A 22907-nucleotide genomic window follows, 5' to 3' on the forward strand; every position below is an offset into this window, starting at 1 on the left:
TATACAAGCTCTAAATAAGAACACAACAAACTTTTCAAACTATTCTAAGATATCTGAGTCATTGAAAGAAGGAAACTTAAAACTGACTTTAAACCCAATGACAGATGAGTTTCTGTTTCAAGACAATAAGAACCATACTGTTTGTATAAATCCAACAAAAGGAACTTTAAACGAGAAACCTATAAAAGAACTTCTTTTGAAAGCAGATGTTGACAACAAAGCAGACAAAACATATGTAGACGATGCAATAGCAAAAGAAGAAGAAAGAGCTAACAAAGCTTATGCAACAAAGAACATACTCATCCTGAACTAGCAGACAAACATATGTTGACAATAAAATGTCAAGTGAAGTGACAAGAGTGAAAACGAATATTCTAAAAGACTCATACACATACCATTGCAAATATTACAAACTTACAAGAAACCTTAAACAGGAAAAGTGACGTTGGACATACACATTCTATATCTGAAATAACAGACTTAAACGTTAGCCTTGAAAAGAAAGCAGATAAAACATATGTTAACGATGAGTTAGCATGTGTGGCTAGTAAGTTAGAGAAGAAAGCAGATAAGGAATATGTGGATGAAAAAGATAACGAAATGAAAGAAAGGGTTGACTGGTACCATGAATGGACATCGAAGATTTTAAAAAGTAAAGCCGATACAGGATGGGTTTCAGGATGTTTAGACCTTAAAGCGGATAAAACATATGTTAACGATGAGTTAGAGAAGAAAGCAAATAAGACTCATACACATACAAGTTTTACAACTTTTACAGCAGATGATATTACACTAAACACAACCTTGCCAAGTAAAGCTCCAACAATACCACCGGCAACAAGTCTTGTAGATACTTTGATATCTAATGACAATAGTATTATACATCTAAGACAGGAACTCAATGTGCTTAAACAAATTTTGCCGAATCTTATTTACCCGGTTGGCTCTATTTATACGTCAATGAACTCTACCAGACCAGAAGTAGTACTTGGTTTTGGAACTTGGACTCAAATAGTCGACAGGTTTTTGTATTGTGCAAACTCTTCAAAGGAAACAGGTGGAAGTAAAACGATTTCAGGTGAAAACTTACCTGCGCACAGTCACTACATAGATTTAAGTACATCTCAAGCAGGTTGGCATAGTCATAGATATTGGAATTGGTCAGGAATGACAAAAGGTAAAGGATATGATGTTAAAGACGACGTTCAGTTTGCTATAAATTGTTACTGAGTAACACTGAGGGAGGAGGAACCATACACATCGCGTTTCGGTATACGCAAACAACGGACAAAGTAAAGACTACATGCCACCTTACATGACAGTTTACGCATGGTATAGAATTGCTTAGTCGTCATTTTCAACTTCTTTAGCATATTCGTCAGGAGTTGTCTTATATTGTTAGGAACTGTCTTTGAAAGTATACCACTTGAACTTTGACAAGTTTGAAACGAGGTCTGACAATAGTAGTTTATCTTCTGCTTGCAGTGTGTACATTTTGCCATGTTTGCCTAAAACTTCATAATATTCTCTTGTATACTTTCTTCTATTTTTACGAACACGAATGTGAGTACCTGTCGGTTCCCATTGTTGTCATAGTCAATAGTATTTTCATATGGGTCGCGTTAGGTATTTCTATTTTACTTTGTCACCTTTCTGAAGTTTGAAGCCGGCATTCTTTCTTGTTTGTCTCTTTTGACTAAATTATTAAATATATAGTCTTTCTCTAAGTCAGGGTTGTTTTCATTTCTTCGGGGAATGGTTTCCCAAACCTTTTTTGTTTACGGCTATTGTAAATATTTAAAACTTGTCTCATCTTTGCCATGGAGAAGTGTCTATATTTGTCGTCATATGACATTTCATTTGCTTCACCACCTTGTGGTTGGTTAAGTCTCTTAACATTTTTATACAACCGTCAATGACACCAAGAGCAGAATGGTTTTGGTCGACAATGAAATATTGGTTTACATTTTTGACGCAGATAGTTTTTTACATCGTCTGATTTGAAAGAACTTTCACAGTCAGATGTCAGTTTTTGTTGGATGGTATTTGTCAACGAATATTGTCAAGCTGCTAAGATATATAAAATAGCTTTGGACTGTAATGGTATGGCTTCACAGTATCTTGTGTTTTGACCGACAAATATTAGCCAGTATGGTGGTCCATCTTCTCTATACCTCGGAATGTTTTCCAAGATATCATAAACCAAGCATTTGGTGTTGAACTAAAGATTTTTATCATGAGTGCTTTCTTTGTCGCTTTAGAAACATAGGGTCCTTGTTTGAATTCGTCATTTTTTAACCCATAAGAAATGGGTTTATTTGGCGCGTTAGCAGGAGTTGCATCCAGATTTTTGCCCGCAGTGGGAACAATAGCCAGAGGTGTATTTGGAGTTGGAAGGAAGATTTTGAGTACATTAGGTATACTGAAAGAGAAAGCACAACTATTATACAAACTGTACAGAAAGGTTGGGATGTAGCACGAGATGCAACAAATCTTATTCCAAATCTGAACAAGAGGAAAAGTTCAAGGATGGATGGACAATGTAGGAAGACAAGCAGGAAACTATTATAAAAAGCAATGACTACTATAACCAAGCAGGACACTATATGGACCAAGGTGAAAGATTCTTTAACAGAGGATATAACCATGCACAACAATGGGTAAACAATAACCAACCTCAACCGCCTCAAACGTGGGAATGTAAAGTTTTTATTGAGATGAAATGAACAATACAGCATTGAGACAAATGGTTCAAGATGGATTTGTCGCTTCCAGCAGTTACACAACGTGTTGTCAAGTTCTTCCTATACCTCAGGAAGTTTTAGACGCGACTTAAAAAAACCTCAACACCAGTTGAAAACAAACCAAACTAAAATTTTTTACTGAGATGAAATGACCGAAGAAGTTGAAACGGTAGATTTGACACACAAACAAAAAGTTCAGAACCATTGTCAAAACCTGTCAAAGAACTTACAGATGAAGAGAAAAATTCAATAATAGAAAGTGCCAGGTCTGGAAATACAAACCCTAACTACAAAGTCACTTTTCATAAAAATGGAACGGCTAGTATCTCAAAAAGAGAACAGACTCTCACAAATAAAATATTGAAGTCTGAAGGAGCTTTCGAGACACAGATGGAAAAGTTTACTTCACTGACCAACAGTTCATTATAGAACATCTCATTGACTTAGAGTCGAAATATTCTAAACTTTACAACAACACAAAAGTTGAAAGGAAAACAAAACAAATGGCATATGATATTTATGAAGATGTTGACGACACAACTGTTCCTGCAAGTGAGGTAAAGTCAGAGGAACCGAAAAGTGACGAAAAACCGATAGAAGAAGAAAACCAAAACTGAAGATAAACCAAACCAAAGTTTAGTTTCCAAACTAAACCAAGTCAACCTTCATTAGCTGGTATGGGTTGGCGTCAAAGACTTATGGCTTCAGGCAGTTATGTAAAGTAAAGAGAAAAAAATATTTTTTATTTTTATAAAAATGCCCGCCATATAGAATGGATAGAAAATCTGCTAGAATAAAAGCAGAGTTACAAAGATATGGTTGGAGAGTTTCGAAGAAGTTTAAATATAGGAAGGGAAGACCCATAAAAGTCTATGACAAATTGTCTGGTCTTCGCTACGAAATGGATTTGGAAAACAGCACGTGCAAATTATCTAAACAGACTAGAGAGGTTAGAAGAAGAACGTCTTATGGACATGCCTTTCGATGTTAGTGAACCTCAAGTTGAAGGACAAACGGCTTTGCCAGATTCTACTGGAAACATGACGAACAATTGCATCCTTTGAGAAGGAAAAAAGTAGTGCAGAGGATGGTCATGCTCCCATGGAAAGAACAAGATATGCATATGAGAAGTACCGTGAAGTTAGAAGTCAAATTACTTCTGGTCGAACCTTTACAGTAAACTTGACGAAGGAAAGAACAAAGAAGGCTTCATGGGTGTACTTGCTGCCATACAAGACGGAAATAAGAAAGGTCACAATCTCAGATTGACCATAACAGATTTGGATGGTCACATTTACTATGCACATGGCAATGAACAAACAGCCGCAAAACTTCTTGACGCTTTCAAGACTACAAGAGAGAACAAATGGTTGACTCCGACTCAGACATTTTGGATGCAATTGAGGAATTGCAAGTGTCAAGTTCGAATGGTACCAACCTAACCCAAGCAGTCAGACAACATGCTGGATACTTCCCGTTCAGAAATAAGTCTGACATGACTTGACAAGGTATGGAATTTACAATTCAATTGAAACAATTGTTCAATGAACCTTGTATTCTTACATGTCTCAGGAACTCTGGTCTTGTTACAGATGAGAAGATGAAGTATCTTGAGTCATGTGTGAAGACAAGGTACATTCTCAGAGGTCAATTGGCAAAAATTGCACCGTTGGCAAATGTCAATATCCGAGTCAACATACCTACAGCTAAAGGTTCTTCACATGACGACTATGTTGTTGACTTCAAATTGCCATGGTTGAAGATTGTAATTGTCCACAACCACTTCATGTTGAACGAAAGTCTTACAAACCCATTGTTCGGAAAAGGCAAGTGCAACATTGTCAGAGCTGTAAACATTCTTTTCGAGAAAGGTTTGTTGGAACCAATTCCAGATGACAAGCTGACAGAAACTTTTGTACCAAAAGACGAAACAAACTTTTCACTGTTAGCAAGACCAAAAGTTGTTCCAGACAAAGTTCTAGTACAAAAGAAGTACACAATTCCACAAGGAGTTGGATTGTTCGGATACCAACCGAACCAGAAGAACTTCCAATGAGGTTGCAAGAACTTCAAGATGCTATAAACAACTTCCATTGAGACATCCAATTGACGTCAAATTGTATTGGAGAGCATCTGAGTTAGGTCAGAAGGTTTTATATGAAACAGGTTGCTTCGACGATGTTTATGAGATAACAGGGAGAAGTTTCTCAGAAGATAAGAGACTCACTTGAATTTCCACAAACTGGACCAATTGGTTGCGACAAGTTCGACTCAGATGAAAAAAATATACTATGTCGACCTTAACGCTGCATAATGAGGTTTGTCCAATATATTCCGACTGGAATTCCAACGAAGATGGTGAGTTCCCGGGAAGGAACTATACAGTTGGAAAAGTCATACAACAACTGTATGATATTAGGAAAGCTTCAAACCCCAAACTTGCAATGACACTCAAATTGCTTATGAATTCGACATGGGGATATTCCATAAGAAACCTCAAGAGATGAAGAGTAAACATTATGAGAAGGTCGACAACTTTGTTGAAAGGTTTTCTCCTTTTGTTTTGAAGTACGAATTCACTCAAGGTCAAGAGTGGCTTAGTAACCACATTAAAACCTATTGTCGAACATTGGTCTTACCCTCAGTTCGCAAAGGCAGTCCTTGACAACTACAATGAGTTCTTCTCGGAAGTCAAATCCAAAGTGAAGGTTTACTATGAGAACATTTGACGCACTCATGACGAACGAAGAAGGCTATAACAAACTCATTGAAATGGGTTTAGTCGGTGAAAAGATGGGTCGATTTCAAATTGACAAAATTTTCACCGAAGTTCATGTCCTCTCCAAGCGTAAGTAACTGGGGTGTTAAAGAAGATGGTGAAATAGTTAAACATTGCATGAGTAAAAAATTGCATGAAGTAAAAAACGTTTTTTAAAACCATATATTTTTACATATATTAAATGCTTCAGGTTGAAAAACAAAGAAACAAAAGTAGCAGATACAAAACCGTTAGACTATATCTTTACAAATGCTGGTATGACTATTTCAGATGAAGAAATTTTATCCCGAGCTTACAGGTTTGACTATCCAATTCGTTGGCTTCAAAGTCCTTCAGATGCAAAGGCAATAGGATTAGAAGAGTTTTTGTTTTCAAATAAACTAACGCGTTTATGTTCGCAGTATATTTTCATGGGCAGTATAAAGGTTCTGATGGTCTAATAGACAAATTTGATGAAATGAGGATCTTTACAGTTCGTTCAGACGAAAGTCTTGAGAAAACTCTAAATGACTTTCAAAACTCAATGAACAAATACTATTGGGAATTTCAAGAAAAATACGCCTCTTTACTAAATGGAACATACTATCTGAAACAGAATATGACAAGATGAACTCCACCGTTTCATTTCAAAGATTGAAATTAACCCTCCAAGAGATACAGAGTTTTTATTTTGGAAAGTAGACAAACGTTCTTGGGCACAATTTCTTCGGTTACTAAACCAGAACGAACCATTACCCACCAGATGGTCCATTTCAATTTATACTTCCACCAGCAGATTTGACAGTTTATAGAAATGTGTTCGACCCTCAAAATGTTATGTGTCATGCAAGTTTCAGTTCAAGCAACAATAGTTTTCTCATGTATTGGTAAGGACGTTTATGACTTTGCTTCTAAATTCTACGAACCACTAGTAACAGTTTCTCTGACTTTCAAGTTTGGTTCACAACAAATGGTGTGCAGCATATTATACCATTGTACTATGACTTTTATCTCGAATGTCTTTCATATATAACTACGGAAAAGTGCTGAAAAAGTATTGAAAAATACTTTTAGGTGAAGTGGTGAGATCTCACCTGTTTTCTCACCTCTTTTTTCACCCGTTGAATTTTCATGAATTTCCTTAAGATAGAAAAAAAGTGAGTTAAAATGAGATGTTTACTGAAGGGGTCCCTCGGTCCCTCGGTCCCTCGGTCATTTTAACTTCTCTGAAAAAGTGTGACAACATGACATTTTGACAACAGTCGGGAAAATGTCAAGACTTCTTCATCGTAACGAGTGTAAATGAACCAAAAATATATTTTAGGTGAAGAGGTGAGATCTCACCTGTTTTCTCACCTCTTTTCTCACCCGTTGAATTTTCATGAAATTTGGTCATTTTTCAGCAAAAATATATTTTAGGTGAAGAGGTGAGATCTCACCTGTTTTCTCACCTCTTTTCTCACCCGTTGAATTTTCATGAATTTCCTTAAGATAGAAAAAAAGTGAGTTAAAATGAGATGTTTACTGAACTGGTTGGATGTCGCCTTCTGTAGTTATGTAGAATGGTTGACCAGAGAAGTGTAAGAGTCCTCGGAGAATTTGGTTCATTCTTGGGAAAGGGTTCTCTCTGTTTGGAAGTAGTATCCAAGGACGCTTGGCAAAGAACTTTATAATGGCTTCCTTCTTTGCTTGCTTTATGTCGTCGTAGGCTGTCCCGTCTGGTATTTGAATTGGAATTCCAGTTTCAATTTCGATTTTCAGCGCACCTCTTCCAGACAACCAGAAGCCGAGGGACTTGTTGGCTTTGTCCTTGCCCAAGTACTGCTTAACAACTTCATTTATCTCTATAAGGTAAATTGCCTCATCTAATGGCTCGATGTTGTCCATTGTTCTGTTTCAGAACTAGTCTTGTACTGTTTCAGAACAATATTTGTACTGTTTCAGAACAATATTTGTACTGTTTCAGAACAATACTTGTTCTGTTTCAGAACAATATTTGTTCTGATTCAGAACAATATTTCCCGTCAAAGCTCTCAATTTGTGAGAAAAATTTTCTGATTCAGAACAATATTTGTTCTGATTCAGAACAATATTTGTACTGTTTCAGAACAATATTTGTACTGTTTCAGAACAATATTTGTTCTGATTCAGAACAATATTTGTACTGTTTCAGAACAATATTTGTACTGTTTCAGAACAATGTCCGACGTACCACCCAAAAATATATTTTAGGTGAAGAGGTGAGATCTCACCTGTTTTCTCACCTCTTTTCTCACCCGTTGAATTTTCATGAATTTCCTTAAGATAAAAAAATAAAGTTAGTATTTTTAAAAAAATATTTTTTATTTTTATTGTAAGAACATGTTAGCAACAACTTCACCAAACTCTTTAGTCATGAACCCAACTTCAATGTTAGTAGAAATGAAAAGCTTCATTCCTTCTTCATATACTTTCGAAACAGAAATCCAGAAGATAAAGCAGGAACTTCTCCAAGGAGATTTAGACTGTAGTGCGAAAGATGAAACAAATGAACAGTATCTTTATGAAATGGAGGACCTCATCGACCATCTACCTAAACTTCCTGAAATCCAACAACAAAAGCTCACTATTCCTGAATTTGAAGAAATTGAAGTCAGACCAACCGACTCGGTAGAAATAAAGAAGTTCATTCGTAAGGTAAACTATGAGTTTCTTGGATTTCATTGCAACCACAAAGTCATGGACAAAGATTGCGACATGGTATATAAGAACATCTCTGACATATATAAATCTGAAGAATTTAAGACCTACGACAACTTTGTTTCGTTAGTTGCTGAATGTGTATGGCAGATAAGAGATAAAGATAAAAGATGTAAAATATGGAATGGACAAATAAGACCCGCTATGTTTGAGTTAAAGAAAACCATTGACGCTATAGTTGTACTTGCAGGACAAATTTCAATGTACAATGCTAAAATGAACCCGCAATGTTCTAAATGTAAAGCGGCAATTAGGAAATATAACTACTCCGTCAAAGAGATAGAACGTATGCGAAACGACTATGCTGACTTAAAGAAAGAAGTAGAGAAACCAGCAGAAGATAAAATGGACATGTTAGAATTTCTGAACAAAAACTATCCAACTGCAGAAGATTTCCTTCTATCTGATGTCAAGAAGAAATATAAAGAGACTTTCGGCATAGTTAAAACATTCGATGTACTGACAGAAGAAATAGAAGCTACAAAACTGTTTAGAATTTCAAATATACATCGTACAATTCATGTAAAACGCTTGTGAAAAAAAACAGGTGAGAAAAGAGGTGAAAAAACAGGTGAGATCTCACCTCTTCACCTAAAATATATTTTTGCTGAAAAATGACCAAATTTCATTATATAACTGTTATTTTTTTACGAAGAGAACTTTAACACTTCGTCAAAAAAATCCCTGAAATCATATCTTTTATACAAAATTCAAGAGGTGAGAAAAGAGGTGAGAAAACAGGTGAGATCTCACCTCTTCACCTAAAATATATTTTTGCCGAGTAAAATGGCATATGGAACACATACTTTTTCAGTAAGGACATATGAGGTGAAAAAAGAGGTGAGAAAACAGGTGAGATCTCACCTCTTCACCTAAAATATATTTTTGGTTCATTTACGCTCATGTTTGACAAAACATATACACTCATTTCGATGAAATCATGACAAAACATATACGAAGAAGTTTATTTCCCGACTGTTGTCAAAATGTCATGTTGTCACCATTTTCAAAAAGATGTTAGTTGACCGAGGGACCGAGGGACCGAGGGACCTGGTGACACCTAAAAACCATCTACCCTGAAATCGTGAAAAAATGACCAAATTTCATTATATAACTGTTATTTTTTTACGAAGAGAACTTTGACACTTCGTCAAAAAAATCCCTGAAATCGTGAAAAAATGACCAAATTTCATTATATAACTGTTATTTTTTTACGAAGAGAACTTTAACACTTCGTCAAAAAAATCCCTAAAATCGTGAAAAAAATGACCAAATTTCATTATATAACTGTTATTTTTTTACCAAGTGAACTTTGACACTTCGTCAAAAAAATCCCTAAAATCATATCTTTTATACATGAAAATCATGAATTTCCTTAAGATACAAGATAGAAAAAATAAAGTTAGTTTTTTTAAAAAAATATTTTTTATCTTGTATGTAAGAACAGAAAATGACAAACATTGAGTTTGAAACAGTTAGAAAGATAGACAATGACACCAAAGTGGTTCGAATTGGTGATTTAAACGTAAGATACTCAAAGAAATACAAGAAATATTCTTTGTCAGACATTATATCTCCATCTGGAAAGAAAACATCCCACGACTGGGTTAGAACTGCTTCTACTCAGAAAATTTTGACAAGAAATCCTGAGCTTATGATATCAGTAGCATTCTATGGAACAAGAGCATATCTTATAGACAAAAGTCTTATACCAATAGTTTTGTTATGGTTAGACCCAGTTGTTGGATATAACTTCATAACATATGGTTCATTCGATACGGAACGTTGCAGTGAAGGCTTACTTTACATCGTTCAGAAACCGAAGGACTTCAATACAAAGAGATATAAGATGGGAAGAACATATAATATAACTAAAAGATATGACAGTATAGTCAATAGAGTTAAGGTTGTGTTCGTTAACGATATGAGAGCTGCTGAAACAGAACTACTTGAAAAGTTTGAGAAAATGTATGGTGCTCCCACGAAAGGTAAAGAAACGTTTGAAGTAGATGAGATAGGTAAAGCTATAAAATTATTTGACGAAGTTGCTGAAAAATACATGTAAAGCGTTTATTTTTGGTCTTTTGTGAAAGTCAGGAAATAACGCTAATTTTATTTTTTCTATCTTAAGGAAATTCATGAAAATTCAAGAGGGTGAAAAAACAGGTGAAAAAACAGGTGAGAACTCACCTCTTCACCTAAAATATATTTTTGCCGAATTCTGTATAAAATTCTGAGTAAAATAATTTTTAGGGCATGTGTCAAACCGTTGAGTTTTGACAATACTTGTACTGATTCAGAACAATACTTGTACTGTTTCAGAACAATACTTGTACTGTTTCAGAACAATACTTGTACTGACAGTAGCAGAGATTTTTATCGTCCAACCTTACAAATGTAAACTTATATCGTTCTATTTTCTTCACTAGGGTCTAACACCAAAGTAACCTTACAAATGTAAACTTATATCGTTCTATTTTCTTCACTTGGGTCTAACACCAAAGTAACCTATGTACATGAAATTTCACTGCATAAAAGGAAAAAACCTGCGCGAATCGGGATTTGAACCGAGGTCTTCGACGCCTGTAGCGAGGTAGCCCATACCACTGAGCTATGAGCCGCTTGCATATTTTTAAGTAAAATATAGTATATTTGTCATATAGTGAAGGATGACCAAACTTAAAAAAAATAACGCTAATTTTTTTCTAACAAATTTTTTTATTTTGTATGTAAAGACAGATATGTCAACAACAGAGAACACAACAACTGCTATCGTCCATGAAGCCATAAATGAAGAATACGAGTGGGTTCAGTTAAACAAACAACTCCGTCTCATTCGTTCGGTCAAAGATGACATGTACCAAATGCAAAGTATTTTGACAGCATGTTTTGCTCCAGATACTAAACACGCAGACGACTGGTTTGAATTAAATAGCACTCATGAACTCCTCAGTGAGTTCGAACATGTAGAACTTAAAAAGATGTACCAAGACAGACAAAACTTACCATCACATCTAAAAGGTATATATGTTCATAAGTTCCTAGTTAGTTCAATAGCAATGTGGGCTTCACCTCGTTATGCAATCTACATACTTATGCTACTTGACGAACTTTGTACAAAGCAGAGAGAAGATATGATGAAAGAAGACAAAAGCATTCAGAAAAGAATACCACGTTCGGTACCAAAAGGAAAGGAAAAGAACTATAAGTATATGATTTATACTGAAGAGATGGAGAAAGAAGAAGACAGAGATATGGTTATGTTGCATTTAGTCAGAAGAAACAACAAAAGCTTTTACGACCTTGCTAAGATTTACAAATCTGACAGAAATTGGTTCTATCGCGAAAACTTACCGATTTCAATGACACCAAATGAAGATGTGAAACAAATAGTTCAAGATACTTTACCTCAAACACACTATGATATTAAAGGTTGTACAATACTTACCTTCAAAGAAGATTTGCCGCTACTGAAAGAAAAAATAACAGAGTATTTTGACAACTTCAAACAAGCAGAGTAAATGAACCATTTATTTTTTCAAGCTTGACTTTTTACAATTTGAACTTTGTTTGCGTAGATGTGAATTCTGAAAGAAGTATGAGGGTCTTGTATGACTTTGTACTTCTCCCATAGTTCATGTCTGTCAAACTTACCTGCCATGGACTCTTTCATAAGTTCCATGAAATCGTCTTCGGACAATCCGGGGAAAAGTACAATGTCAGTAAGTATTCTCTTTACATCCTTACTTAAACTCTTTGCTGTCTGTACACAAATGACAACTGAGATGTTAAAGTGTCTGAGCTTCTTAAGAATTCGACACATGTCTTGTTCTCTGTTCTTTAACAAAGGATGAGAAGCAAAGTCATCTAAGATAAGAAGACATCTATGAGGGTAAGTCTTCCAATCGTAAGATTGCAATTTCTTCGAAATGTATTCTATCTCTTTCTGTTTGTTTCTGAAGTGTTTCTTCTCTAATATTCTCTGCATTTCCTCATTTGGGTCTTTAAACTTAGAATTTATATACTCATTTATAGCATTGTACTTCAAAACTCTTCTTTGGTACTTCTTTATCCAATCTAACAACTCAGTATCCTTTATACATACTAACTTAGACTTCTTTATAATATCTTTGAACGAATTGACGGTTTGGTCAAATTGACCAGAAGTACTACAAATAACAACTAACTCATAGAATGGGTTCTTCTCATCTAGTTCTTGTTGTTGTGCAGCCATTTTAAGATAAGTGAAAGTCTTACCCGACCCAGGTGGTGCAATTAGACCTGTTATACCATTCTGAGCAAATAAGAACTTGTCATGTATGGGTTTTATCTGAGCATTTTCCAACTTCCTCTTGTTCTTATTTAAAACATTCTCAAATTTTTTGTCAATGTCAGCAAACTTTTTTTCTAACATATTTTAGAAAAATTAAAATTTTTATCTTTTAGAAAATGTCTAGCGATTTCGCTATCTATATTCGAGACAAGCTTTTCGACAGCAAAACATCTGTCGACCATAAAATCTTACATAGTGTAAACAAGAAAGGTGAATTTGTTCTAAAGTTCTGTTTCTGGGAATATGACAAGAACCATAAAACATTAAGCAGAGAAGTCTTAAAATTTGTCAATGACAGACTTGTTGACAGAGATGACGCCTCTTGGAGAGATGAAGTCCAACAAAACTTCTTAGAATGCAAAGAAGACACATGCACTGTTCTTGAAGATGAAATAGAAAACAGAATAGAAGAGCTATTAAAGGACAAAGAACTTTTACAAAAATATGGTTCGGAGAAATTTGACATAACTCCACCAGAAAAGAAGAAGAGAGAAAAGAAAGAAAAGAAAGTAGAAGAAGAGAAGAAAGAACCTGAACCAGAGAAAAAGAAATTTGACATGTAAAAATAAAATTTTATTTTTAGAACATTTCTGGGTCAATGTCAATGTTCTCTTCCTCTTTAGGAGCAAACACTGGCTTAGACTCTAAAATCTTTTTACTCAATTTACCTTGAACTTCTACAACTTTAGACTCATAATATTCATAGTCGTCTGCTTTCTTTGGTTCATAAGGTATAACAAGTTTGTATGCTTTGCCTTCTTTAAGGTTTGAGAACCTTCTGTCAAAACTTTCTTTGACTGTTAACAAACCTTCTATGTCTAAGTCTTCAAATTTCGCACCATTTTTAGTCACAATAGCAAACTTAACTGGTTCGATGTTCCAAACTTTGCTGAATGAAGACTTTTCAAAATGGTAGAAGTAAACATTCAAATATGTGAATGGGTCTAGTTCTTCTTTAAGTCCTGACATGTACTTGTTTACTGAGATGAATTTCGTCATCTTTTCTATCGGATAAAAAAATATTTTTTTTTAAAATTTACTCAGAAAAATTTTTCTTTGTATATACACCATTCTGTACGTCTAAAAGACTTTTGACATTTGCCAAGAATGTTCGTTTAGACGCTGTCATATAACCATATTCTTGACAATATTGTTTATACGAATCGTACAATGACCTTTCATCTAAACACTCAAAGTCAGTTTCATCTATGAACAGTTCATATACACTCTTGTTTGCTTCTAACAATGTTTGTCTCTCTTCGGTATGTGGAATTTGTCTTGGATTGAACTTTGAAATATCTAATGTCATAAAATATGAGAACAAGTGGTTGTAAAAGTCAGATGTCAAAGTTTCTGACAAAGCGTCAAAATATTCTGTATCTTGCATATGAGAATCTGACGTTCTGACAACTACATATCTTCTGTCAGAACTTTCTAACTTCATCGGAACAGCATTGTTTGAAACCATAACGAAGTTTGCAACATTTTCACAAACTCTTTGGTCTTTATATTTTCTTTCAACAACTCCAACTTTGTCTGTTATAAGACTCTTCAAAGCATCTGAGTTCAAAACTTTTGTTGTATCTATACTTTGAAGTTCGTTACATACTATAAGTTTCATATTCTCTATTGAAGAGTTAAATTTACCGCAGATGTTTTCTAAGTTTGTCATATTCGGGTTCGAATAGCCCTCTAACAGTTTGCATAAGATATCTGTAAAGAACGTGTTCTTACCTGTTCCTTGTTTTCCAATTATAATGAGAGCAGTTTCATTCTTAGCACTTGGATGTTGTAAGATGTTTGCAAACCAACATAAGATATACTCATAGACTCTTTCGTTTCCATTGCATATAATTTCTTTGACATGGTCTAACCAAGCTTCTATAATATTTTCTTTCCATTCTACTTGTTCGTATTTATATCCAGTGAAGATAGAATAGAAGTTTGGAGAAGGTGTATAAAACTTTATACCACGAACTGAAAAATCTTCAACTTTGACAATAAGATATCCCAAGCATCTAACATCTTCATGCCAACTTGTACGACTTTTATTTTCTTAAGTTTCTGTTTACATTCTTGTTCTGAAACTATTGTCGCTTTAGGTTTGTTAAAGACTACATCCCATTCTTTCATAACATAACATTCTGGGCAGAGTCGACATAAATGACTAAACGTTTCAAATTCTCGACTGCTTTGTTATAGTCTCTAAATGGACACATATTTCTGAATGTTTGGAAGTCATAAAAATCTGAAACATCTATTCTGTACATTTTTATAAAAATAAAAAAAATATTTTTTTTTATTCTTGAGCTATTTGTTGCATTTGTTGTTCTTGAGCTATTTGTTGTTGAAGTTGTTCTTGTAATACAATACTTTCACCAGTTGCATCTTCCAATTCGAAACTTTCTGCCGTCATTGACAAATACATAGGACATAAAAGTTTTACAGGAACAAAGTTTGCGTCAACTAAGGTTAAGTTTATGTTTGCTAAAGTGTTTGAGTTTACTAAAGCTGAAAACTCTGCATTCGAATGAACAATAGGCAAACCAGCAGAGAATGTGTTATTTATACGCATAAGTATCTTTTGGTCATAGTAGTTTCTGTCGACATTCGAATAACACTTTGAACCTAAGTTTGAAACAATATATAAAATAGGTGTACTTAAAGTCAATGGAACAGACATTCCTTGTATGACACCTTTTCCTGTTATAGGAAACTGTTGGTAGTAAAAACCAGATATAAGTTTTGTATTATAGCTCATATTGTTTTATAGTAAACTCAGTCGGACATCCAAACATAATGAAACCTGCTCTAGTTGCAGCACATGTTACACCGTACTTAAAGTATTAAATAAGTCAACAAAACCTGTTGGTGGTATATCTGAGTAAGTATCTTCAAAGGAGTATTTTTTACCATTCACAACAATAAAATCTTCTGGTGTCAAAAGAGCAAAACAGCTTTAGTCGTCATTGTGTTTAAAGTTAGTTTACAATATCGTCCTTGAGGACTTTGTAAGTTTGTTGTTATAGAATTATATGACTCAGGGTTTTAGTCGTAATAGTATAAACCATTGTGTCTTCTGCCATTTACTTAGCAAATAAATTTTAATGAAATGTTGTGGTCGTCAAATATTTTTATAACGTCTGGGAAACTATATTTTAAGTTCAACGTTTCACCTCCTTTCATAACGTATATCTTGTCAATGACATTATATGAAACACCACAGCAACTAACGTCGGGTTCTATTTCTTTGATGTTTATATCGTCTGCCTCTGTCAAAAGTTTCAATAGTTCTTTCAAAACTTCATGAGGTGCAATGACATATGAGTTCACTTTTACAGGGTTGTGTTCGACCAAGTTTAACATTATACTTAAAGCTTGACAAATCTTCTCCTGAGTTTGAAGTTTGTCTTTCAGTTGTTGGTAGTCGTTTCGAATATCTGCAACAGAACTTAAGTCTCTGCTAACTTCAGGGTATGTTGGTTGTTCTTTTACAGGAACTATTGTTATACCATCTTGTCTTCGTATGGTTTCCCCACTTCAACATCTCTTCTTTGACATTGACAATAACACTTTGACTGTTTTTTGAGTTGGTGAATTTAACTTCACATCTGCCACTGCCATTAAACCTTTTGAAACACTTACGCTTCTATTTTTCGGAAATGACATTTTACTTAGAATAAAAAGATGGACGTATTGAGTATCTCTTCGAATTGAAGCAGAACAAAGTTTACACACACAAACAATACAAATACATTGACAGAATAGTTCTTTATACAAACAATGGAAAATGTTATAGAATAGCAGTCTTTGCTGAACCAAAATATTTTCATAAAGCAAAGAAAGTTGGTATAACTGAAATGGTGAAAGTTCTTGAAGCAGACAAAAATATAACTTCAAAACTGACCGATATTTCTAAAGGTAAGTTTATAATACAATTTTATGTCAAAACTGGCGTACTGTCAATATTTGACGGAGAGAAGTCAGTTCAAGAACAACTTACTGACCTGCTGCCAAAATCTGCTCGATGGAAGCTGTCGTTATGCCAATCTGAGGAGCTCCAGCAGGTTTCATCGAACGAATTTTCAAAAGAGCATCTTCCGTGAAAAGTGCTATTGGTTTTGTAAACTTCTTTGCTTTCAATTCATCTGGACCGTCTCTGTCACCAGTATATTGTATTTGAACTGTACCAACAGTTGAAATACCACCCATAAAGTCTTCTGAGTCAGCAAATGGAATGCCAAGCCAAAAGTTTGAACGGTCTCCATTTGTATATTGAGTTTTTGACCTCCTGTATGAGTCCATACTTTCACATATGGCATAATAGAACTTTGCATTTCAGGGTTAATGGTTGTTGTGAAGTTGTTGTTAAAGTTCATAGCATCTAATGTCAAGTTGTATGACCTCATATCCTCAACTGTAGAATATTCTTCTCTTGGATAATATTTGCCATCTATGTTTATATGATATTTAATACCAGGGTTGTAGAAACAAGAATAGTCATTTATAGTTCGTCTGAACAGTACAAACATAGTATCTGCATGTTTCATTGCAGTTGTTAAGGCAATATCTGTTCTTGCACCTGGGTCAGCACTTTGGTTTCCAACTTCACCTGCAAAGTCTTTGACAGATATTTGGTGTATAGGGAACATAAGTGGAACTGCAATATATTTGGCAGCTAAAGCATTTGAAATATCTGGGTCCAACATATAGACTGCAAGTCTGCTTTCTATTCTCTTGCATTCAAATTTTTCGCATGTGAACTTAACTGGGTCCCAAGCAGTTCCAGCAGCATTGAAATAATAGTTTACTTCAGTGTTGAGGTTTGAGAAACCAAAGTCTAAGTCAACCTTGCCTTTGCAAAAGTCACAGAACTTGGCTCCACCAGTTCCAGCTACAGTAAGAGTGAATGGGTCTTGTGTTGGTGCAATGACTAAGTTATTTTTGCTTGGAGTAAGTTCGATAGAAATTTTTCCTGCCCAGTTTGGCAAGTATCTTAAAAACCTGAAGATGAGGAAAGATGACAAAGGAACTCTAAGTTTCATTTTACTTTGGTTACTGCTGCTGCAGTTTGTCCAGAAAGGTCAACATAAACTCCTGGAACGTTAGGGTCAAGTCTTCTTATTTTCTCAATAGTTGCATACTGGTCTGTTTGTTCTCTAGCTTGTGGTTGTACTGAGTTTCTTAAAGCGAACCATTCATAGTTTGCCCATGTTACTGTTTGAACTAAGTCAGAGTTAGAATATATCTTATATCCCATGAAAACTTCTGGAGCATATTGGTATCCGACATAGAAAATTCCATTGCAACCTTTCTTGTCAGACAACTTGGCAGAAGGTTTTATTTCAATGTCTTGTTCCACGTATAAGAATGAGTTGTCAATAGAAATAATATGAAACCTGTCGCAAGCAATATCTACTGTTGTTGAAGAACCTTCTCCAAACTCACCTACGTTTCCATAAGAAACAGCAGTTGTATATTCGTAAGTTCCAGGAACTATTTCTGACCTTCTAATGGCATTGTCGCATTCGTTATACCATTCGGAAACATTTCCGTTCATGGCATCCAAAACTGTTGGCGTTATATTCTGAGCGGCGTACATTTCATATGGGTAAAAATATAGAATAGTTGGATTTATGTGTCATAATAGAACCCACTCGGACCAAGCTTTACTTTCTTCCTGACTGAGTTTTTAACTCTTCTTTTTCCTTCATTGCCACTACTTTCACTAGTTGCATCTTCACTACTTTCACTTTGTTCTACTCTTCTCTTCTTCTTTGGTGTCGCTTTTGGTAACTTGCCCTCTGCTTCAAGTTGTTGCATCTTTGCATCATGTTCATCTAGTATGTTGCAAATTTCACGTGTCCTTTTTGCCTTTAGGCTCTGGTCGCCCATCTCAGGTAACCTATATCCTAGAAAGATTTTGTCATAGTTTGTATTTGAGTCTTCGCGTATTGTTTGCATGACTCTTTCCTGAGTTTCCGGTTCAAGCTCTTCAAACAGAGCTTGTCCATATGGAATAAGCTCGTTTCCAAATATATGTTTTTTGTAGCCATTCTGGTTTTCTTTCCATGTTACCAACAATATCTTTTGTGAATGGGAAAGCTTTTACCCAATCTTTCAGTCTTGGGTCATTTATTTCTGTAGTTGGTTTTATTTTGTCAAGGAACATGTTTTTCAATACTAACATTTCATTTGTACTGTCCATTTGAGTTTTCTTAAATATTCATCCCTTCTCGGTTCATTGTCTGCAAAGTAAGTTTTTATGACATTTTGTAAACTTTCGTTTGCAAGGTCATGTACAATAGGTTCTCTTCCTTCTATCTCCCTAACTTTCTTTCTAAACTCTTCACCAAATATACCATCTCTATGGTTCTGTGTAGTTCTTTGAGATAAATGTTCTAGAACGTCAGGTGTTATATTTCCATCAGCCATGTTCATTTCATACTGGTTCAAAATATCTGCATCTTTCATATCTTTCAATGGCATTAAAGCCGCGCTGAAAATACCAGCTAAATCTGGTTCACCATTCACTTCCATTGCGTCTACAACTTCTTGGAATTGTGGTTGTAAGTTTATGAACCACCTATCCGGGTTAGCTTTATGACCCATCTCATTGTAGTTCCATAGTCTGCAGAAACAAAAGTAGGTTTGTTTCCATATTGGTTAGGTTCTGAATGAACTTTAAACAATGTTTCATTCATATGTTTTGTTGAAATTTAACCTTTTATTTTCACCGAGTTCATCCAAAGATTAACGTTATATGCTCGTAAGTAAAAAGGGTTGTTGTATTTGTGTACATTTTCTTTCAGTTCTCCATTCTATGCTGAATATTTTCATCTGATGTTGGAGTCTTTTGTATGTCGGCAAACATTTTTCGATATTCTTCTACCATGTCAGCCGAATTTTCTTAGACTCTTGGAAAGATTCCATATTCACCTCATACTCTTGTTGAGGTCAATATTTTTCGGCTGTTCCAAATCTTCATCTGGTTCTGTGAAGTTAGTTTCCAAAGGAGGGACTTGTTCGTTTCCTTCAGGCTCTTCTAGCTGTTGTTGCTGAACTATTTTCTTCCATGTCTGGTTGTATCTGAACTTCTTCCTGTGGAGTTCTTGTACCTCATCTGCTGGCATTTCATATATTCCGAGACCGTTTTTAACAAGTTCCCTAAAAGTCATCCGGACTCATAAACCTTTCTTCTTCGTTCCGTCTTTATTTTACGCGTTTCATGAAGAAAGTTGAATTGTCATTTAAGCTCTGACACCAAATATCTCGGAGTAAATTCAGTCATGTCATTTGGAGATATGCTATTAAATCATATCCCTTAGCGAGCTTGTATTTTCCAGGTTTGAAATTATATCCCATTTGGTGCTGAGCCATAAAGCTAAATAGGTTCGGGTCAGTATTTCCTTCCTTGAACTTTCTAATAGCTTCTTTATATCTGTCACTAAAGTCAAGAGTAGCTGGGTAACCATAGTCTTCTTTAAGCATTTTTAAGAAATCTTGGTTTCCTTGTTCTCTACTTCTTTTATGTCCTTGCTCTGTTTGTGGTTGTTGTGGTGCAGTGTTTTGAACTGTTGGTTGTGGTGCTGGTTGTGGAGGTGGTTGTTGTGCTGGTTGGTTGTGGTGCTGGATTTTGAACTGTTGGTTGTTTGTGTTGGTTTTTGCATGCCTGTGTCTGTGTCCATGTGACGATGTAAATGTTTTAGGTAGTCCTGGTGCAGGTGCTTCTCTTGGAGGGTTTGTGGTATATAGGTTCCACTAGCTAGTATATAAGTTCCACCAGCTGGTATATAAGTTCCACCAGCTGGCACATATGTTCCATCTGCAGCATAATGTCCGACCTGACTTTTCGTTTTTAAGAAAGCATTTACTAGGTCTGTTTTGGTCTGTTGTAACTCTTTTTTTGACTTTCCACAACAGTTGCTCTAACGGCGTCATAGGCACTTTGAACTGCCTGTCTCGTTGCTGCCATCTGTTATTTTCGTCATATTTTGTGCTACTTCTCTTAACTCTTTGTCGAAACCTTCAGACTTCAGTTTCTTTCCAGATGAGAAGTCGTTCACTAGTTTCACACTTACTATGAAGAGTTCGAAGGCGTTCTTAAAGTCAGCATTCATTAAAGCTTCATTGAACTGTCTTCATCCGCTTGTATTTTTGTCCTTATTGACCCTATAAGTTGGGCTGCTTTAGCGTTGGCTTGGGCATCTAACCAGTCATGTTAGCTTTTATATATTCTGCGCTTTTCATTGCCTTTTGCATGGCTGCGTCGTTATTTTTACTTTCTTGTGCTAAGTTTTCATACTGTACGGTTTGGTTTTGCAACTGTAAAAGTTTTTCTGCCTTTACATTTGCTTTCAACTTCTTTTTTATACTCATCGCTATCCATATATGTCTTCATGGCTTTTTGTTTTATCTCTTCATCTTTCAGTACTTTATATTGAGTAGTATGGTTTTCAAATTTATGACATCTTGTTCCATTTTTGCTACTTCTGCTGCTTTTTTGACACTTTTTTCGCATATTCCTCTGTACTTAGTTCTTTCAGTTGTCTTCTTTCTTTTTTCTCTACGTTTAACTCATTTAGTTTCTTTGTGTGTCTGTCATATTCTAGTTTCTTTTCGTTTCACTTATTTGCTTCTGTATGTCTATGTTTGACTTTTTGAATCTGTTATTTGATTTTTGAGTGAACTCAAATTCATTTGACTTGAGGGTTATAAGCTGTTCCGTCTGCAGCTCCACCATAGCCTGCCATTTTCGCTAAAAGTGCCGCTCTTAAACCTCCACTCTGTGCACCAATAACTCGGTTTAAAAGCATAGGGTTGCTTGACATTTGTTGCAACATAGTGGGTCATTCATCATTTGTTGTTGCAACTGTTGTTGTGGTGTCAGTTTTACTATGGATGTTTCAATGCTCCCTTCCTCTTACGTATATTCTTACGTAGCTTACGTGGCATTTTAAGTGAAGTTAAAAAGCGGTTTTTGACAGATGTTTATATGACACTTTTTGTTCAGCTCAAAAAACTACTCGGTCAAAGTGTTGTCAGTTTTGTAAAATAACCGTCCTATCTCATTCTATAAGGGGAAAAAGGCTTCTCAAAGTTTACTTCCGTGGAACGCCTGTAACTTTTCCTGTAGCGACGATAGACCCTTACTTGTCCGGACAAAGTTATACTAAACATCTTCAGGGCTAGAGGGCGCAACGCGCCTGGAGGCCCCCCACTACCTTTTTTTTTTTTTTTTTTTTATTTTATTTTATCCACATATGTATATATAGTAATTTGAGAAAACTTTTAGGAAAAAATAAGTTTAATAAAAATCTGAATTTTACTTGTTGTGGGATTGTTATTAATTGACACTCCAGAAAAAAAAAAAGGTAGTGGGGCCTCCAGGCACTTCGTGCCCTCTAGCCCTGAAGATGTTTAGTATAAATGAAGTTTTTATTCGGAGGGCTTCCAGGCACTTCGTGCCCTCTAGCCCCGAAGATGTTTAGTATAAATGAAGTTTTTATTCGGAAAATTGTTAGTCTTCTGGTGTGAATTCGGAGGACTCTTCTTCTTCCTCCATTGCTTCTGGGAAGAAGCCTTCTTCTGGGTCGAAAACATTATATAATGTGTCGCTTTTCACAAATTATATATGTTTTCATGTTTTGTCACTTTTCTGTCACTTTTCAGGAAAAAACATTTTATTATTATATATAATGAATTTTACAAAACCACCGTTACCGTTCTTTGGAAATAAGAGTAAATGTAAAGATATTATATTGAGAGAACTTAAGAAACTACCGAATGGTCTAACATTTGAGATTTGTTCGGTGGAAGTTTCTATATATCCCATTTGTGCCATACAATATTCCCAGACTCAAAGATTATATGCAATGACTTCGACAACTATATGGACCGTCTCAAACATATTCCAGACACAAAAAAAATATTGAAAGAGTTAAAGAAAAGATACCTATAGGTAAGATGGAACGTATACCATTAGATAAGAAAAATATTGTGAGAGAGGTTTTGAAAAAAGCAGAATATAGACTGGGATAGTATATCTGCTAGACTATTATATAGTGGTTCTATAAGAGTTCATGACATTGAAACACTTATGTCAAACGTTTTATATCTTAACTATACAAATGTTTTCAAAGAGGACATAGAAAAATATATTGAGGGTATAGAGTTTGTGAGATGTCATTGGACAGAGTTGTATGAAAAATAAAGACAAGGAAAATGTTTTCTTTATAGTGGACCCGCCGTTCTAACACATGGATTTTCAATACCAAGTAGCTGGACTTTGAGAGACTCTTTAGAAACTTTAGACGTTTACAACCATCCATGC

The 22907-nt window shown here is 35.2% G+C and overlaps 11 protein-coding genes and 2 pseudogenes across 13 annotated transcripts, besides 1 other annotated feature; 5 read left to right on the plus strand and 8 right to left on the minus strand.

The window, feature by feature from the left end:
• Positions 1–378: 378 nt before the first annotated feature.
• Positions 379–19248: a mobile genetic element.
• TVAGG3_0740150 lies at positions 3713–4659 on the plus strand (annotated as a pseudogene). The gene has a single exon. A coding segment is annotated over exon 1 (947 nt).
• On the minus strand, positions 7024–7389 carry TVAGG3_0740160 (uncharacterized protein; the record flags this gene model as incomplete). The annotated part of the gene is made up of 1 exon (XM_051244847.1): positions 7024–7389. The coding sequence occupies one exon, from the start codon at positions 7387–7389 to the stop codon at positions 7024–7026; it is 366 nt and encodes a 121-aa protein (XP_051091434.1).
• TVAGG3_0740170 (organellar and viral DNA polymerase type B) lies at positions 7864–8778 on the plus strand (the record flags this gene model as incomplete). The annotated part of the gene is made up of 1 exon (XM_001297569.1): positions 7864–8778. One exon carries the CDS (start codon positions 7864–7866, stop codon positions 8776–8778), a length of 915 nt encoding a protein of 304 aa, XP_001297570.1.
• Positions 10091–10306, plus strand: TVAGG3_0740180 (organellar and viral DNA polymerase type B; the record flags this gene model as incomplete). The annotated part of the gene is made up of 1 exon (XM_001294912.1): positions 10091–10306. One exon carries the CDS (start codon positions 10091–10093, stop codon positions 10304–10306), a length of 216 nt encoding a protein of 71 aa, XP_001294913.1.
• TVAGG3_0740190 (KilA, N-terminal/APSES-type HTH, DNA-binding family) lies at positions 10983–11762 on the plus strand (the record flags this gene model as incomplete). The annotated part of the gene is made up of 1 exon (XM_001294911.1): positions 10983–11762. The coding sequence occupies one exon, from the start codon at positions 10983–10985 to the stop codon at positions 11760–11762; it is 780 nt and encodes a 259-aa protein (XP_001294912.1).
• Positions 11780–12475, minus strand: TVAGG3_0740200 (protein of unknown function, DUF4106 family; the record flags this gene model as incomplete). The annotated part of the gene is made up of 1 exon (XM_001294910.1): positions 11780–12475. One exon carries the CDS (start codon positions 12473–12475, stop codon positions 11780–11782), a length of 696 nt encoding a protein of 231 aa, XP_001294911.1.
• Positions 12724–13137, plus strand: TVAGG3_0740210 (uncharacterized protein; the record flags this gene model as incomplete). Its single annotated transcript, XM_051244848.1, has 1 exon — positions 12724–13137. A coding segment is annotated over one exon (414 nt), but the record flags the coding sequence as incomplete, so codon positions are not given.
• TVAGG3_0740220 (protein of unknown function, DUF4108 family) lies at positions 13154–13573 on the minus strand (the record flags this gene model as incomplete). The annotated part of the gene is made up of 1 exon (XM_051244849.1): positions 13154–13573. One exon carries the CDS (start codon positions 13571–13573, stop codon positions 13154–13156), a length of 420 nt encoding a protein of 139 aa, XP_051091436.1.
• TVAGG3_0740230 (Poxvirus D5 protein-like family) lies at positions 13611–14195 on the minus strand (the record flags this gene model as incomplete). Its single annotated transcript, XM_051244850.1, has 1 exon — positions 13611–14195. One exon carries the CDS (start codon positions 14193–14195, stop codon positions 13611–13613), a length of 585 nt encoding a protein of 194 aa, XP_051091437.1.
• Positions 14874–15257, minus strand: TVAGG3_0740240 (uncharacterized protein; the record flags this gene model as incomplete). The annotated part of the gene is made up of 1 exon (XM_051244851.1): positions 14874–15257. The coding sequence occupies one exon, from the start codon at positions 15255–15257 to the stop codon at positions 14874–14876; it is 384 nt and encodes a 127-aa protein (XP_051091438.1).
• On the minus strand, positions 16574–17226 carry TVAGG3_0740250 (annotated as a pseudogene). Its single transcript has one exon. A coding segment is annotated over exon 1 (653 nt).
• Positions 17634–18176, minus strand: TVAGG3_0740260 (uncharacterized protein; the record flags this gene model as incomplete). Its single annotated transcript, XM_051244852.1, has 1 exon — positions 17634–18176. A coding segment is annotated over one exon (543 nt), but the record flags the coding sequence as incomplete, so codon positions are not given.
• Positions 18209–18397, minus strand: TVAGG3_0740270 (protein of unknown function, DUF4106 family; the record flags this gene model as incomplete). Its single annotated transcript, XM_051244853.1, has 1 exon — positions 18209–18397. The coding sequence occupies one exon, from the start codon at positions 18395–18397 to the stop codon at positions 18209–18211; it is 189 nt and encodes a 62-aa protein (XP_051091440.1).
• Positions 19249–22907: the final 3659 nt, after the last annotated feature.

Source organism: Trichomonas vaginalis, chromosome III (assembly GCF_026262505.1).
Source record: "Trichomonas vaginalis G3 chromosome III, whole genome shotgun sequence".
Classification (NCBI taxonomy): domain Eukaryota; phylum Parabasalia; order Trichomonadida; family Trichomonadidae; genus Trichomonas; species Trichomonas vaginalis.